The 16,761-nt window shown below is 35.8% G+C and overlaps 1 protein-coding gene and 1 long non-coding RNA gene across 2 annotated transcripts; one reads left to right on the forward strand and one right to left on the reverse strand.

The window, feature by feature from the left end:
- The first annotated feature begins 6,901 nt into the window (after nt 1–6,901).
- LOC148584796 (uncharacterized) lies at nt 6,902–8,398 on the forward strand. The gene is made up of 4 exons (XM_088517276.1): nt 6,902–7,051; nt 7,144–8,133; nt 8,263–8,268; nt 8,387–8,398. The coding sequence occupies exons 1-4, from the start codon at nt 6,917–6,919 to the stop codon at nt 8,396–8,398; spliced, it is 1,143 nt and encodes a 380-aa protein (XP_088373402.1). The 5' UTR covers nt 6,902–6,916.
- A 2,177-nt stretch (nt 8,399–10,575) lies between these two features.
- Nucleotides 10,576–12,859, reverse strand: LOC132191149 (uncharacterized). Its single transcript, XR_015912648.1, has 4 exons — nt 12,425–12,859; nt 11,305–11,390; nt 11,070–11,231; nt 10,576–10,981 (listed from the first exon to the last, which is right to left on the reverse strand). It is a non-coding gene; the product is annotated as an uncharacterized LOC132191149 (long non-coding RNA).
- Between the last annotated feature and the right edge of the window lie 3,902 nt (nt 12,860–16,761).

Below are 16,761 nucleotides of genomic sequence, written 5' to 3' on the forward strand. Positions count from 1 at the left end.
TTGTTGCAGGTGGAAAAAGCTAGAGTACATATGTTTCTTTCTTATATATATATTCTATTGTCATAACACGGCTCATTACTTCAATAACAACAAACACTACCATACTGATGCAGCACCGACAAAGCTATTATGCTTTGTTTTTTTTTTCTTTTTTTTTTTTAATTTAATAATAATTTTTAATCTCATATCAAAAATTATATACTTGAACATGTTCTCATATAGCAATTATTTTCCTCATGTGTGGTGACACTCGGCTCTTCTTTCTCGTTGGCCCTCTCTTCTGATTCTGGATGTTTTCCCTTTCTCTCTGTTTCTTTCTTCTTCTATTCTTTCTCTGCTGTGCGTGTTATGAATGAAGAATTGCTGTGGAATTACTTCTTTGCTTTGTCGGTGGGATTAGTTGATTCGCAGGGGTATGGTGAAATATCGCGGGACGTTGTGTTTCTCGCTTGCAAACACCTCTATTCTGTATTAATGTATTTTGGTGAGACGTGGGCCATGCATGTTGACTCTTTGATGGGTGTGTGTACGTCCAAATTCATTCTAACCCGATGATCTCCATCACTTACCACCGAATTCTCAGCCTACATACGTAACATATAGGGGTGTCAAAAATTACCATAAAACTGAAAAACCGGGGTTTCAGTTCTAGTTTCGGTTTGAAAAATCCACAAACTGGGTCCGGTACCAGTTTTTTTACCCGGTTTTTACTGGGAATCTCGGAACCCGGTTTCCATTATATATATATATTAATAATTTTTACACTTAGGTTTAGGTTTAGCGTATTTTAAAAAATTAAAAAAAAAATTCTAAGGCCCAAATAGGCAAAAACATTGATTTTTTTAGGATTTTTTGACTTTTTTAGGTTTATTTTTTAATTATTTGGAACAATCACAACAAAGCCTCTTTAATTTAGACAAAGAGACTAATAGATTTTTTTAAAAAAAATAGGCCAACTTATGAAAAAAAAAAAAAAAAAGGGCTTATTTTAGGCCCAATACCTAAAATAAGCCCAAAAACCAATTTTTTTTAAAAACCGGTTACCGGACCGGGTAAAAACCGGAACCGGGACCCCGGTTAACCGGGGTCCCGGTTCCGGTTCCGGTTTCTCAAAACTGAGAACCAGGGTACCCTGGTTCCGGTTCCCGGTTTTGGCCAAAACCAGAAAACCGAACCGGGTTGACACCCCTAGTAACATACCTCTAAGTCTTTGATATCAGAGCTTTTAAAACTAGTACTAAAGACTGTGGCTTCAGTGGGTTTGTGGCCTCGTTGGTTCGTGAAATGTCTAGTCCGTCGAAAAAAGATTAGTTACTATTGGGAATAGAAGAGTGTAGATTATACTAGCTATTCATATTCCTTTGTTTGATTATAACGTTGGAATAGAGCACTGATTATGTATTCCTTCATTTGATACAATGCAATATGTTGGTGAATAGAATCATATTGTGATCAAATTTTCTAAAATACCCTTATAATACAAGTACAATTTATATTATTAAGGACTTTTTTTCTTTGTTTTTTGAAACATAAACAACTATACTATAATCTTTTTTTTTTTTGAAATTTCTTTTTGCAATTATGCTACAAAAATATTTATATAAAAAAAAATCACATAATCATCATATCACCATATTAAAAAAAAAAAAAAAAACTGGTACAAAAATGGAGAGAGGGGATATGAAAAAAAAAATTCTTTGTAGAGAAATGGAGAAATAGAGAGAGAGGCATGAAAAATTGTTTCTTTGTAGAGAACCAAAGATAGAGAAATGGAGAGAGAGAGAGAGAGAGAGAACGAAATAGAGAAGAAACATAGAGAGAACGAAAAGAGGGGAAGAGAGAGATACCTTGCACTTGCAGAGAAGAGTTGTAGTTTGCACTTGCAGAGAGAGTCGCAAATTGAGAGACGGCGTGGGTGTGAGAGGGTGGGGTTTTTTATTACAATTTACACAATAAATTTAAAGGTTAAATACCTTATTATTTATGTGGTTTAACTTTTTTTCTTTTACCTTTTAGGGTTTACTTTTTATCACATGAGGTATCTCTGGTTTGCCTAAAAACGAAGATGGTACCTCCGTCTAAATTCTGTCCAAAATTTGATAGAACGTCATATCAGCACCAATAACAACTTGACATGTGTCCATATAATTAATTAAAAAATAATAATATTTATTTAAAATTAAGAACATTAAAAAATTGGGAAATTGTATATAAAATCCTTAGGTAAACGCGCCTTTTTTAAAAACTCCCTGGGTTTTTTTTTTTCGAAAATTTACTCCTTGGGTCACTCGAAATTACTAGAAACTCCATACCGTTAAATTTTGGTAACTGCCGTTATTTGAATGAAACGAACCGTTTCACTTAAGTCCACCTACGTGGAATTTTTGTATCCTACGTGTTCACATTGGACACGTAGGATATAAAACTCACCGTTTTGGACCATCCAAAACGGTGCGTTTTATATAACTTGAGGGGTTTATTTTCGAAACCCATTCGGACCATACGGACCATACGAAACCCACCCGATAGAAGCAGCGGTGAGCCACCGACGCAGCAGACGCCACCGACCCAGACTCCGCCGGCGACAGAACCACCGGAGACGGAACCCACCGGCGACAGAGGCCACCGGCGACAGTACCCACCGTTTGGACCATCAATTCCGGCGTCACTTTTCCGGCTAGGTTTCCATCGATTCACAATATTTTGAATCGGAAAAATCCGGTTTCGACGAAGGTATTTTCCGAAATTTCTCTGTGGGTTTTGTTGATTGACTGAAATGGAAGCCTTTAATAGTTGTGTTTTGAATTTTCTTGTTGTGTTGGAAGCTTTTGGTCGAAACCCCATCCCCAACCATTTTTTGTCCAACATCTGTCGAATATTCCACTTTTGAGCCAATATTATTGTTGATTGGCAGTGGGTGTGGTCCACCTTGGTTGTGGTCCTGGAAAGAGACTGGTTTTTTCGTGTGCACTGTATGGTCCTGGAAAGAGACTGATTTTGTCGTGTTAGGCAGAAGGGATTCTACCAATTTTTTTATGTGGGGCTTAATTTCCTTCCATTTAATGTACAACTCAACTTGCTCAATATACTGTTAAAAAACAGAAAAAAAGCTTTAGCTCACTCAATTTTTCTCTCAACATTTGGTGAAGTTCAGTAATTTTGAATGGTTACTCTAATTGCAATGGAAAAAGTGAAAGAACTTTATGGATTAGATTATGGTTAACGTTGTATCATTTACAATTAACCGCTAATCGGCATATCGGTTATGGTTGCGGTTATTTAAAAATGAATAACCGCTTAAATTGGTTGCAGTTTCGATTATGAGGGAAATAACTACAACCGTACATTCCTATTGTACATTATTTACGTCTTTTCTTTTCTACTAACTTATATATCGAAATTGTTTTTCATGAGCTTACACCGACAAACTTTTTTGCTTACATCTCCATACCTTGCATGTTATCGCATCTCTATCGGTTTGGAGCCAAAGAAAAAAATACCTTGCATGTTATACTATTTACTTTCTTTAAATATTATTTTGTGTGAGAAAAAGTAAAAAAAAAGATGAGGAGAGAGTGAGAGTAAAATAAAGAAAGTGAGAGAGAACAAATAATAACCAAAGTTTATAGTGTGAATAGTGAATAAACTAATCAGCCTATTTAAAGCATCTCCAAAAGAGTAGCCAAATGACTTAAAATAGTCAGATTTGACTATTTTGAGTCATTTTTGGTTTCCAACCGAATAGCTAAGTTGCAGATTTTTCACCTAGTGTGAACAGTGAATATGTTTTCACGCACTAGATAATAAACAATGGACGAAAAATCAATGGGTTCCTTTGTTTATTGATATTCCTGTTTCTCTTGTATTCCTTTTTTTTTTTTAGATATTTCCATTTAGTTTCTTTTTTTTTTGCTTTGGTCGGTTGTTTTATGTTGCTTTGTTTTTCTGATACTTATTGTTGATCACACTCATGGCTTTGTATTTGCTAGTTTACATGGTCCTCTATTGATTACACGTTTTTATTTTTTATTTTTAAATGCTTGAGAATAACTTCATGATTTCAATGGCAATTGAATACTTGAAATTGATTCCATATTTTTCAATATAATATTTGGGAAGAATAATTTAATGACTTCAATGTCAACGTATACTTAAAAAAAAAAGAATATAACATTTAAATGCAAGGATATAAGAATGAGAAATAATATTTAAATGCAAGTAGTGAAAGAAATAGATAATTTGTTGGAGAGATCATAGAGAAAAAGTAGTAGCTAAAGTAGATAGTGTAATTTTTCGGTAGGTATTCGGACTATTATTGATGGAGATGCTCTTAGACACTAAATGAGAAAAAGTTAAGTTGCCTATTCTGCTGAAGACGAAAAAGCACTCATAATAGTTAGATCTTATTATTATTAGGAATTTGACTATTCTTTTGAAGATGCTCTTATTAGAATAGGTTGAATGAAATTTCCTCCCAATTAGTTTGGAAGAAATTTGTCTCATTTTAAAAGTGGCTCTTTAAATTTGATAAAATAAATATTTCTTCTCAAATTTAACTTTTATTTAAATAGTCTATTGTAAACGCTCTTTTACATCATGTAAATATCGCATTCTCTTAATATTTAGCAAGCATGATGGACATGTATCAGCTTAAGTTGGGCATCTTGAGTCCAAAACATGCACGTAATCTATTTCATGCAATAGATAGATATTATTGTTTTTGTGTTTTCTTGTATGGACAAACATTTTTTCTTTCACTCTTTTATATTTTTCTTACACTTTTTTATATGTTTACAGATATGGCTGTCAATATAATCATGCACCACGGTGGGACAATGACCCATACCCCATTTAAATACATTGGTGGCGACGTCCATGAAGTGAAAGGCTATGATGTTGACTATTTTAGTATGTGGGAAGTGAAAGAGTTGGTTCGTGACTTAGGATACATGAGCGACTTTAGATGTTGGTATAATGTCGGTGATAGTCCACATAATCAAGTGATATCTTTAAATAGTGATGCAGACGTTGTAGATTTTGTAAATATTATGGCTGAGTACAGATCACAAGATGTTCATTTATATGTTGAGCATATGGTGGACAGTGCTATAATGGTAGAGGAGCATTTATTTCTTGAAGCTGTTGAAAGACAACATGGAGAAGGTGGTGGCGGGGTAGGTGAGATACCTAGTACTGCTCGGCATGATGGAGATGGAGAAGGTGGTGGTGGGGTGGGTGAGATACCTACGGCTCCCCGTCATGATGTAGATGCAGAAGGTGGTGGCGGGGTGGGTGAGATACCTAGTCCTCCCCTTCATGACGGAGATGGAGAAGGTGACAGGGTGGATGAAATACCTAGGGCTGAAGGTAGTATACTTATTTCTTATTTGTTAACTTAATTGTTTTTCAAATAATATATCATGACAGCACTTAGCCTTCCCTTCCCGAATGACTAACAACAAATTTGATTGTTTCTTTTAGGGATGGAGGACATACCTAATGCTGCACGCCAAGATGGAGATGTACAAGGTCAAGGTGGAGAAGGTGGAAATTCTCAATCAAGACATTTCAAAAGCCCACGAGTTAAAACTAAGGCTGCCCGTTCTATTACGCCATCCAAGAAACCAAGCGGGGAACCGACCACCAGCCGAGGAGGTACATACAAACTGAAATTGAGTTGAATTCTTATTTTATTTATTTTTTTAGAAATAATATTCACCAGCAACTAACTTTATGTTGTCATGATTATTTATGGTTTTTAATTAGTTGATTCTTTTGTTTTTGGTTTTTTATTTTAATTTTTGTATATATTTTTTCAGTACGCAGAAGAAGAAGGAGACGGGTTGCTCAACCGGTTTTGCAGGACGAGGAAGACAATCCGAATGTTGGTGCAGACACCGTGCCCGAAACTGGTACAAAAAAAAAAGGACGTGGTGGTAGGCCACGGAAGAAGAAAGTGGAAGAGGATATTGATGAAGTTATCAAGGAGCTGTTGACTGACTTCGAAGCAACTGATGGCGAGGATGAGGACCTTTTCTATGATGCTGATGGTGTCAGAAAAGAGAAGGATGGGACGTCCAAATGGTGGGAAAAAGTTGACATTAACATAGGTGAGAAAGGAGCCGATTTGGGGGATGAGGAATCTGATGATGAAAGTGATGGTCTTGCAAGTTTGCAAGAAAGTGACGCTGGTGAGGTTGGAAAAAAAAGGAAGCGGTATAGACAGTTCAATCTGAAGCATGACTTGAAGATTCCAGTGACGTTTGAGCTTGGGGATCAATTTGCAGATTCAGGTTCATTCAAGATGGCACTGAAGACGCATGCTGTGCAGAAAGGGTTTGATTACAACTACAAGCACAATGACACGAGTAGGGTGAGTGCAGTCTGTAAATTAGGGCATTGCTCATGGAGGATTCATGCCTCTACTGATGCTACCAGGACTTGTTTTCAAATTAAGACGTACTACCCGGTTCATATTTGTGGTAATCAATACGAAAACTCCAGATGCGATGTGTAGTATCTTGTTCGCACTTATAAGAGGGACTTCAAGGATGACCCCACGTGGACACCATATGCATTGAAACAGAGGGTGAAGAGAGACCTTAACGTCGATGTTCCTATTGATCGTTGCTATAGAGCGAAGAAGGAGGCATTACATCAAGTTTTTGGTAGGCACTCTAAGCAATATCGCCTCACACGGCGATATGCAATGGCAATACTCAGCACCAACCCTGGTAGTAGTGCTTTTGTACACAGAGATGGAGCATTCTTTCAGAGGATGTATATTTGTCTTGATGCATGCAAGAAGGGGTTCATACATGGGTGTCGGCCCATAATTTGTTTAGATGCTTGTCATCTGAAGGGGGACTATGGGGGGCAATTGTTGTGTGCCATAGGCAAGGATGGCAACGACGATATGTTCCCCATTGCAATTGCTGTGGCCGAGGCAGAGACAAGAGATTCATGGCAGTGGTTTATTGCCATTTTATTTGAGGACTTATGCGGGCCAGATGGCGGACTTGGTTGGACTATAATGTCTGACAGACAGAAGGTATTTGGTGTAAAATACTATTTATGTTCTTATTGTATTATTTTATTCCTTTATGTTATTACATATAATTTAACATAAATTTATGTGTGTAGGGGCTTGGAATTGCGGTTGAGGCTGTGTTGCCACACGCTGAGCATCGCTTTTGTGTTCGGCACCTACATGCGAACCTCAAAGCGAAAGGCTACACAGGGAAAGCTATGAAGGATGAGTTGTGGGGGGCTGCACGTGCCTCCAATGTTTATGCGTTTGACCATCACATGCGGAATATAATGTCAATGGAGAAAGGTGCACACGATTACCTTAGTGGTGTACCTAAAGCATCATGGTCCAGACATGCTTTCAACTGCCAAACCAAAAGTGATATGTTATTAAACAACTTGGCTGAGAGCTTTAACGCGTGGATTAAGGAAGCTAGGATTAAGCCTATACTGACTATGCTTGAAGAAATTCGTCTGCAAATAATGGCACGCTTCCAGCAGAAAAGGAATGGAATCCGGTCGACGCACTACACAATATGCCCAAAGATCCAGAAAAAATTGGAGAGGTCAAAAAGCGATGCAAGGAATTGTATTAGTCGGTGGCAGAATGAGTTGGAGTTTGAGATCGAGCACATATACGAGCCACGGCGTTTAGTCCGGTTAGATCATCTCACATGCACATGTGGAAGATGGCAGGTGAGTGGGATCCCTTGCTCACATGCTTGTGCTGCAATTTACATGCATAAACAAAAACCAGAGGATTATTTGGATGATTATTACAAGATGGACAAGTATATGCAAGGATATGCAGCTCGAGTTTATGGCATGGAAGGTCCGCAGACATGGCCAGCTGATGATCCATGCGATGAAATCCAGCCACCTATCATTAGAAGGGCTCCTGGTCGACCAAAGATTAGTAGGCGAAAAGATGTAGATGAGCCGACTAACCCCTACAAGCTAACCCGTAGTGGATATATCGTTAAATGTGGAAATTGTGGGGGTTTAGGGCATAATTATAAAGGTTGTCATTTACCTTTGAACCCGGACCGGAAGAGGTGGAAACCAAAGAAATATAAGCCGAAAAAAGATGCTGCTCAAGCACAGGTAAAACAATTCCAACATTTGTTAACTTAATTATTATTGTACAAGTAATATAATAATTATTAAATTTTGTAGGTAGATCTTGTTGGATTGTCTCTCTGATTCTGATTGGGTGTTGGAAATTTTGTGTAGATTTTTGTAAGTTTTTGGTTTGGCAATGGAATTGATTTAGTTGTTGTTTTGGCCAAATTTAGTGGAATGTTCTCATGCTGAAATTTATGGACATTGTTTTGATGTTCTGATTTGTGTTTAACAGATTATGGTTTAGTTTTGGGTTGGTTTCCGATTTTTGTTTTTTGGCTAAAATGAAGTTTTAGTTCTTGGTCCATACCGATTGGGGAGAGTTGAACACAAATTTGTGGGTTGATTTCTTGGATATTTGTGGACATTGGCTGAAACTGAAAAAGCTAAAGTAACGGATTTCTGGGGTTATTTCTGGTGGAGTTTTCGATGGAAAATGGGTGTTTTGATTGAATTGTTTGGTGGTTTGAGGATGTTTCCCTTGATTAAGGCATGATATCTCTTATTGTTTTGTGAGTGATGAAGTGTTGTTACTTGATTGGATAAATTATTACAAGTTGGATTGTGAAGATGAAAAATAATTCTTGTTATTGGTTGTTGAAGGGTGTATCTTAAGAATGCTTGGTTATATTGGTTTGTTGTGGTACATAGATGAAGCTATGGAAGCTACATGTGGAATAGAAATTACTTGAAATAAAGGGTTGTTTTGGCTATTAGAATTAGAAAATATTTTTGAGTTTTGTAAATAGTGATAATAGTATGATACCCTTTGTTGGTGGGCGAAAGCATCATTTCTAGAATATGTTTATACTATGTCAAAGAGCTATTTTCCATACGTTGAAACATATAGGTTGCTGCATCTGTGATTGTTAATGCAACCAAATTTCTATGTTGGCTTTGGACGATATTGGTGTTTTGGGTTGTTATTGTGGGTAAGAGTAAATTACTGAGGTTTAAACATGCTCATTGGGTTACTAAGGTTGCTGTATTTTGAGTTACTTACATGGGTATATTCTAGACAGCTTTACTGTTGAGTTAAACTTGATGCTTATGTTGTAGGAAATGGATGTTGACTTATTTACTTGATGTCCATCTATAAGCGAGAATCATGATATCTGAATGTTCTATCAAGTTTTACATATGGTGAATAAGCATTTGTCTCATTTTTTTTTTTTTTTTTAACACATTTTTTGGATCCGAACATGAACAACAGGCAGAGGCAGAAGTCCCGGGGTCATCACAGCAAAGTGTACGTACACGGCGGGCTACTCAGGCACAGGTAAAATTCAAGTTTTTTTGTGGTTAAGAAAACTCTTATTTCACGATGATTCCCCCGCGCCCCCCACGCGCCCCCCCCTTTTTTTTTAACGCATTTTTTGGATCCCAACATGAATCACAGGCAGCGGCAGAAGCCCACGAGTCATCACAGCCAACTGTGCGTACACGTAGGGCTACTCAGGCACAGGTAAAATCCAAGTTTTTTTGTGGTTAAGAAAACTCTTATTTCACGATGATTCCCCCGCGCCCCCCCACGGGCCCCCCCCCCCCCCTTTTTTAACGCATTTTTTGGATCCCAACATGAATCACAGGCAGCGGCAGAAGCCCACGAGTCATCACAGCCAACTGTGCGTACACGTAGGGCTACTCAGTCACAGGTAAAATTCAAGTTTTTAAACTCTTATTATTTTTTTTTTTATTAACAAAACTGTTATTTCCCGATGACTCCATAGCTGCCCACTAATATCTGAATGTTTGAAATTGGTGATTTAATTTAGTAAATTAGTCTGCAGTTTTTTTTTGTACTTAAAAAACTCATATACTTGTGCTTAATTTGTAATATTCACACTGATTTCCGGTTTTTCTTCTTTTTTCTTCTTTTTTTTTTTTTTTTTTTGGTATCTGCAAATAATTATTATTTTTGTTAACGCATCCTTTGGATCCCAACATGAACCACAGGCAGAAGCAACAGCGGAATCATCACATCGTGGTAGTACACGTAGGGCTACACGTGTACTAAGAAGCCGTGGAAGTAGTGCCACGCAATGATCACAAGCTGAAACTTATCAGATCTCTTCATAGTGCCTTTTTCCCGCATACCCATTTTATAATCAAGTGATATGTCGGGTTTTTTTGGTTTTATGTTTGTAATATAAAAACATTTGGGGTATTCATTTTGGGACTTTATGTGCTTGTTAGCTTCAATGTTGTTCATTAAGCATTAAACATGTACTGTTAGTTATTGAATTACATTTTTAAATTTCGTCATGACAATTACCAATTCCAGATTGTATTAGTGGACGGATAAAATTAATTATGCCTGCAAATTATATTGTAGGGTTCAATATTTCAGACTTAAGAGCAACATACAAATAATCATAAATTGCCGCATACAAATAAAACTAATGCATGGAAATAGTTGTTCCATAAAAGTAATCAGCCGACCTGATAATTACGAACAACCTGATAATTACGAACAAGCAGGATTTTTACGTAATTGTTACATAGAAGACATAACCATATATCCACGTGGACAACATAGGTAAGTAAACAATATCCTTGACAACAACAAAACAGATAGTCCATTTCACTGATAATAATCTAATTGCCTCATTCCCATGCCTCAATGCCCCATCAACCTTAGACAAATCAACAGTACACAAATCACCAACAAAAAAACCAACAAATATGTTTGGATCTTTAGTTTGCCCCTAAGTAATGACACTTCACATTTCAGGGAATGAACTTGTTTATACAGCGCAGGTAGGACCTCCCTTCCGCGAGCACAGGTTTCTTTGTCATACCATTGGAAAAAAGGACATTGGCCAGCTTTCTGTAATTACACAAAAAAAATCTGATAATTACGAACAAGCACAAAGTAATAACTATTTCGTAAAACCAAATTATCCAAATTCAAATACCTTTTTACGGTCATACATAGCACACCCATAGAATCGCCTCCCAGGATTTTTTATAGTAGTGGATGTTATAATTGGGCTTGTAAGTCCGCACCTACACTGCACAGGTTCCATATCCTCTTTCACCGATGATGTCATAGATGCCGACGACATTGACTGCTCATTCTACGGCGAAACCCACAATTATTAGAAGTAATCACAATTCCCTAATGGGTTTCACTAATTAAAATTCACAAACCTTTTTCATCTTCCCATCGTAGAATTCGCTTTCATTGTCTCCTATCCCGAAATCTTTCTTCCTCCTGTTCATCTTATAATATGAACCTAACAATATATAACTGACATGTGAGAGAATAATCAAGCTCATAAAAGAAAAATAAAATCAAGCTTGCCAAAAGATTATTCTCACTTCAATTTGTAATCTAAACAATACTGGAAAAAATAATGTACCCTAAACCCTAACCGATAGATAATCACATTGTTTAAAATGTGATTCCCCTACAGAAATAGTACTGCTCAATTTGTAATCTAAACAATACTAAGTTGTTAGTGTAGTAGCTAGAGATGGTATATGAGCATAGAGGGCTCCCTACAAACATGCAAATATGCAGTGTAATCAAGCATGCAATAAGAAGAAATTAGCCATAGCATCCAACCACGTATATCATACTGCTCAATTGTAGAATGATGAAACTTCCCTAAAAAAATTTACAAAGTCATTAAAACCCAACCAACCACAATCTATCATATCCCAACAATAATACCACTTTTTTCTCCATTGAAAAATACTTTTCTTCCAAATGTTAATACTAATATGATTAACATTTCTTTCAGTAATTGACCTTTCTTCTCATCAACTAAAAAAGGTGGCAACAATATTGGAGGACCTAAAAACAAAGACATGCATAGAAAAGTATGGCAAGTATGGCATGAACTATTAGGTAAAAAAAAAAAAAATTCAAAAAATACTGCTCAATTGTAGAATGATGAAACTGGCGTAAACTATGCACAAAGAATTCATATTTTAATGTCCTCGGCAATCCACCATTTGAGTAGAGAAGCAACAAAATAAAATAAATAATTATACAGATCAAACAATCCCCCTTGACCAACTTGCCAGTGCACACGAAAAAAACCAGTCTCTTTCCAGGACCACAACCAAGGTGGACCACACCCACTGCCAATCAACAATAATATTGGCTCAAAAGTGGAATATTCGACAGATGTTGGACAAAAAATGGTTGGGGATGGGGTTTCGACCAAAAGCTTCCAACACAACAAGAAAATTCAAAACACAACTATTAAAGGCTTCCATTTCAGTCAATCAACAAAACCCACAGAGAAATTTCGGAAAATACCTTCGTCGAAACCGGATTTTTCCGATTCAAAATATTGTGAATCGACGGAAACCTAGCCGGAAAAGTGACGCCGGAATTGATGGTCCAAACGGTGGGTACTGTCGCCGGTGGCCTCTGTCGCCGGTGGGTTCCGTCTCCGGTGGTTCTGTCGCCGGCGGAGTCTGGGTCGGTGGCGTCTGCTGCGTCGGTGGCTCGCCGCTGGTTCTATCGGGTGGGTTTCGTATGGTCCGTATGGAAGGGTTTCAAAAAAGAAGCCATCTAGTTATATAAAACTCACCGTTTTGGATGGTCCAAAACGGTGAGTTTTATATCCTACGTGTCCAATGTGAACACGTAGGATACAAAAATTCCACTTAGGTGGACTTAAGTGAAACGGTTCGTTTCATTCAAATAACGGCAGTTACCAAAATTTAACGGTATGGAGTTTCTAGTAATTTCGAGTGATCCAAGGAGTAAATTTTCGAAAAAAAAAACCCAGGGAGTTTTTAAAAAAGGCGCGTTTACCTAAGGATTTTATATACAATTTCCCTAAAAAATTATATTTAATTATTTAAAAAAAAAAAAAAAAAAAAGAAGAAGAAAAAAGTAGAGCCACCCCCAAGAAGCCAAAGGGGGTGGCCAAAACCACCCCTTAATAGGGGTAGCAAAATGGGTACCTGACACAACCCGATTACGACCTGCGAGTACCCGTTACACGATTAGCCTATATACAGACAAGACTCGTTTAACTAAACTGGTAATTGGGTTTGACACGATTATGATACGAAAATAGTCGGGTAACCCGACACGACCCGTTTAAAATAATCTGGTCTAATCGGGTAGACCCGACCCGTTAAAACCCTAAACTATAACATTAATTAAAAAAAAAAATCAAAATTGTAATAATAATACATCAATACACTGTCAATGCAAAAAAATTGAGTTCCAAGATATTAAAGGCTTTTATAAAGGATAAAAAAAAAAAAAAAAAAAAAAAAAAAAAAGAAAAAAAAAAAAGGAAGGAAAGTGACCGTAATTGTACTCTAAAAGAAATTACTAAACTCATGATTTCATTTAAACTTAAAACAAGCAAGCATATTGACTAAGTTCATTTATTAAAATAATTTTTAGTATAAAGAAATTTAATTTTGCTTAAATTACATTCCACTAAAAAGGAATTATGTACATTTCAACACAAAATATGATATCTGTAATCTGTTGAAATTAAATATCTCATAACATAGATGAATTTTGCAAATCATTTGAAAAAAAAAAAAAAATTTAAGGACAAAAAGCAAGAAGAATGTTTTTAAATTAAAATCATTTAATTAAATATTTAAATATAAAAAAGGCCCTACCTAAATTTGTTGTCTTAGGCCTCAAAATCTATTAAGTCGAACCTACTCGAGGGGTTAGCTTGGACGGTTGGTTACTAGTAAGCCACTTGGCCCTCATCGATAACTCATAAAGCATAAAGGCTAAGTAGGGACAAAACTAAAATTTCTATTTCAAAATGATCAAAATATGAATGAGATTGAGGGGTAAAATGTGTCAACATTTCCATTATAGCAATAAAGAAAAAGACAATAAAAAAAAAAAGCTAACAAAAACAAAATAATAATAATAATAATAATAAAAGAAACAAAACTCAAAACTACATCAACATTAAATTCATAATTCATTACAAAATACTTGTCCACTTGAAGTCTTGAAGGATCTATGATCCATTCCATGTAATCAAATATATGAATTATGAAACTCTACAAATATGCTCATTTTTTGGCCTTTTTTTTTTTTAAAAAAAAAAAAAATCGGGTCTGGTGGGTACCCGTTAGACCTGGACAGTAACCGGGTCTAACGGGTACCTGTCTGACCGGAACAGTAACCGGGCCTAACGGGTACCTGCCAGACCCGAACAATAACCGTGCCTGACGGGTCGACTCGCCGGGTAGACCTGCCAAACACGAATTAACCGGGTCTTAAACGGGTAGACCCGAACCTAATAAGGCCAAACCCAATACATTTTTTTCGTGTCGTGTTCGTATCGGGTTTACGGGTCGTATCAAAATTGCCAGCCCTACCCCCAAAGGCCCTTGGCCATATGGGGGTGGCTTGGGTTTGATGGTAGTTTCGGCCACCTCCTTTGGCTTGGCCACCCCCAAACCGGCCATTTGGGAGCCACCCCCTTGGCCATATGGGGGTGGCCGAGCCATCCCCAATGGGTTTGTGGGTGATTTCAGCCACCCCCTAAATGTCCAAGCCACCCCCAAACTTTTTTCTTCCTCTTTATTTTATTTTATTTTATTTTATATTTTTAAATTTAATTAAATATAATTTTTTAATGTTTTTATTTTAATTTTTTATATTAATTATATGGATACGTGTTAATTTGTTATTGGTGCTGACGTGACGTTTCGTCAAATTTTGGACAAAATTTAGACGGAGGTACTATCTCTGTTTTTAGGCAAACCAGAAGCACCTCATGTGATAAAAAGTAAACCCTAGGGGGCAAAAAATAAAGAAGTTAAACCAAAGGGGAATAAAGTATTTAATCTTAAATTTAATCTCACATGAAAGGATTAATGGGAATAGACTATTCACAAGAATATAGTGTTATCAAACAAAATAATAGCTATACCTAGGGTTAGTTAGTCCATTCGAAAGGTCTATTTTGCAAACCAAAGTATTTTGTCGAGGGAAGAAAAAATATTTGATATGAATGATTATTTTATTTTTTGATGTTTCAAGCTTAAGTATCTGCTTCCTATTGGAATGATTGAAGTTATTATTTCTTTTAATTTGAAGTTATTCCTAAAGTTTCTACTTTACTAATTAAAATGATTACTTATCCATATTCAGAATGCTAGCATCTAAAAGATAAGAGATGTATAGTTGTTCATAAGAGGTTCAAGGTTCAGTGATCATATATAAAAGATAAGATTTCTACTTCTTGTTAAAAAAAAAAAAAAAAATCAAAGGTTATTCTACTTCTTGTTAAAACAAAAAAATTCAAAGGTTAGTTGAACTTGAGAACCGATTATGGTGTTAACAATATTGTGGGATAAAAATATAAATTTTAATATTTTTCACGTTTATCAAAAATTACAAATTAATCTTTTTTTATCTCTATCTCCTCTTTCTTTCTTTTCAAGAATTCTTTTACTTGTATGATAAATTGGTGTAATCATCAATTAAGTTGTTGATCAAATTATATATCATGACCCTTTTATTTTCTTTTTATTTAATCAATGATGGCTACAGAAAATTTTTTCTTTTATTATGACTTTTTGAATAACCCCTTGATGACAAATAATGATTTTTTTAATTCTTTTACTTGTATGATACATTTTGTGCTTCTTTTTTTTTTCTCCAAACCTACTAAATTTTTGGCTTCGTTACTACGTACGCCGAAGGATCGGGTGAGATCGAACTTGTGGTGGCGGGTCAAGTCAATATGGGCCACCCGATTAATTAATGAATAGGCAGGCGATGGACCACATGCACGTACAGGTAGTACGTGGTTGCATTTTAGCCTTGTTTGTTAACCCCTCCCCTTTTTGTTACTGTTTATGATTTATGTGAAGAAAAAAAAGAGAATAATATTTGGTATTAAAAAGTGAAAAAATTTTATTTTTTTATTTGAATAATAATAAAATAAAAAAATGATGTGATATATATAAAAAATAAAGGGGAAATTAAAGTTCACACATCCTCTCTTAAACTACCACCCAATTGATAATGTTCTTCAAAACTTTTAATTATGACAATGTCTCCCCCAAATTACTAAAAATTTGTACATGTCCCTCCAATGACGAATCTATCCTTAGTAAAAAATAAAAATTTATATTTAAAAAAAGGGTTAAATACTAAAAAGCCCCCTAAGGTTTAAACTCTTTATTTTTTTGCCCCCTAAGTTTTTATTTTTATCATAGGAGGTGTATGTGATTTTCATAAAGACGGAGATGGTACCTCCGTTAAAATTATGTCCAAAATTTAAGAGAACGCCACGTTAGCACCAATCAAATATTGCCACGTGTCGTATAATTAATTAATCGTAATTTTTTTTTTCGTTTTTTAAAATAAATTAAAAATTATTTAATTTTTTCCGAATTTATAGGAGTATTTTTGTCATATTGAGAAGTCTATAGAGGCATTTATATCTTTTTGTTAGCCTTGGGGGACATTGACAATGTTTTGGTACTTTGGAAGGATTTTGCCACAAATGAAAGTTTGAGAGTATTATCAATTGAGTGGTAGTTTGAGAGGATATGTAAACTTTACCCAAAAATGAATGATGTAATATAAAAAGTACTTAAAAAAATGATAATATTTGGGTAAAGTTCACTTAACCCCGTCAA

Source organism: Corylus avellana, chromosome 6 (genome assembly GCF_965113065.1).
Source record: "Corylus avellana chromosome 6, dhCorAvel1.hap1.2, whole genome shotgun sequence".
In the NCBI taxonomy this organism is placed as follows: Eukaryota; Viridiplantae; Streptophyta; class Magnoliopsida; order Fagales; family Betulaceae; genus Corylus; species Corylus avellana.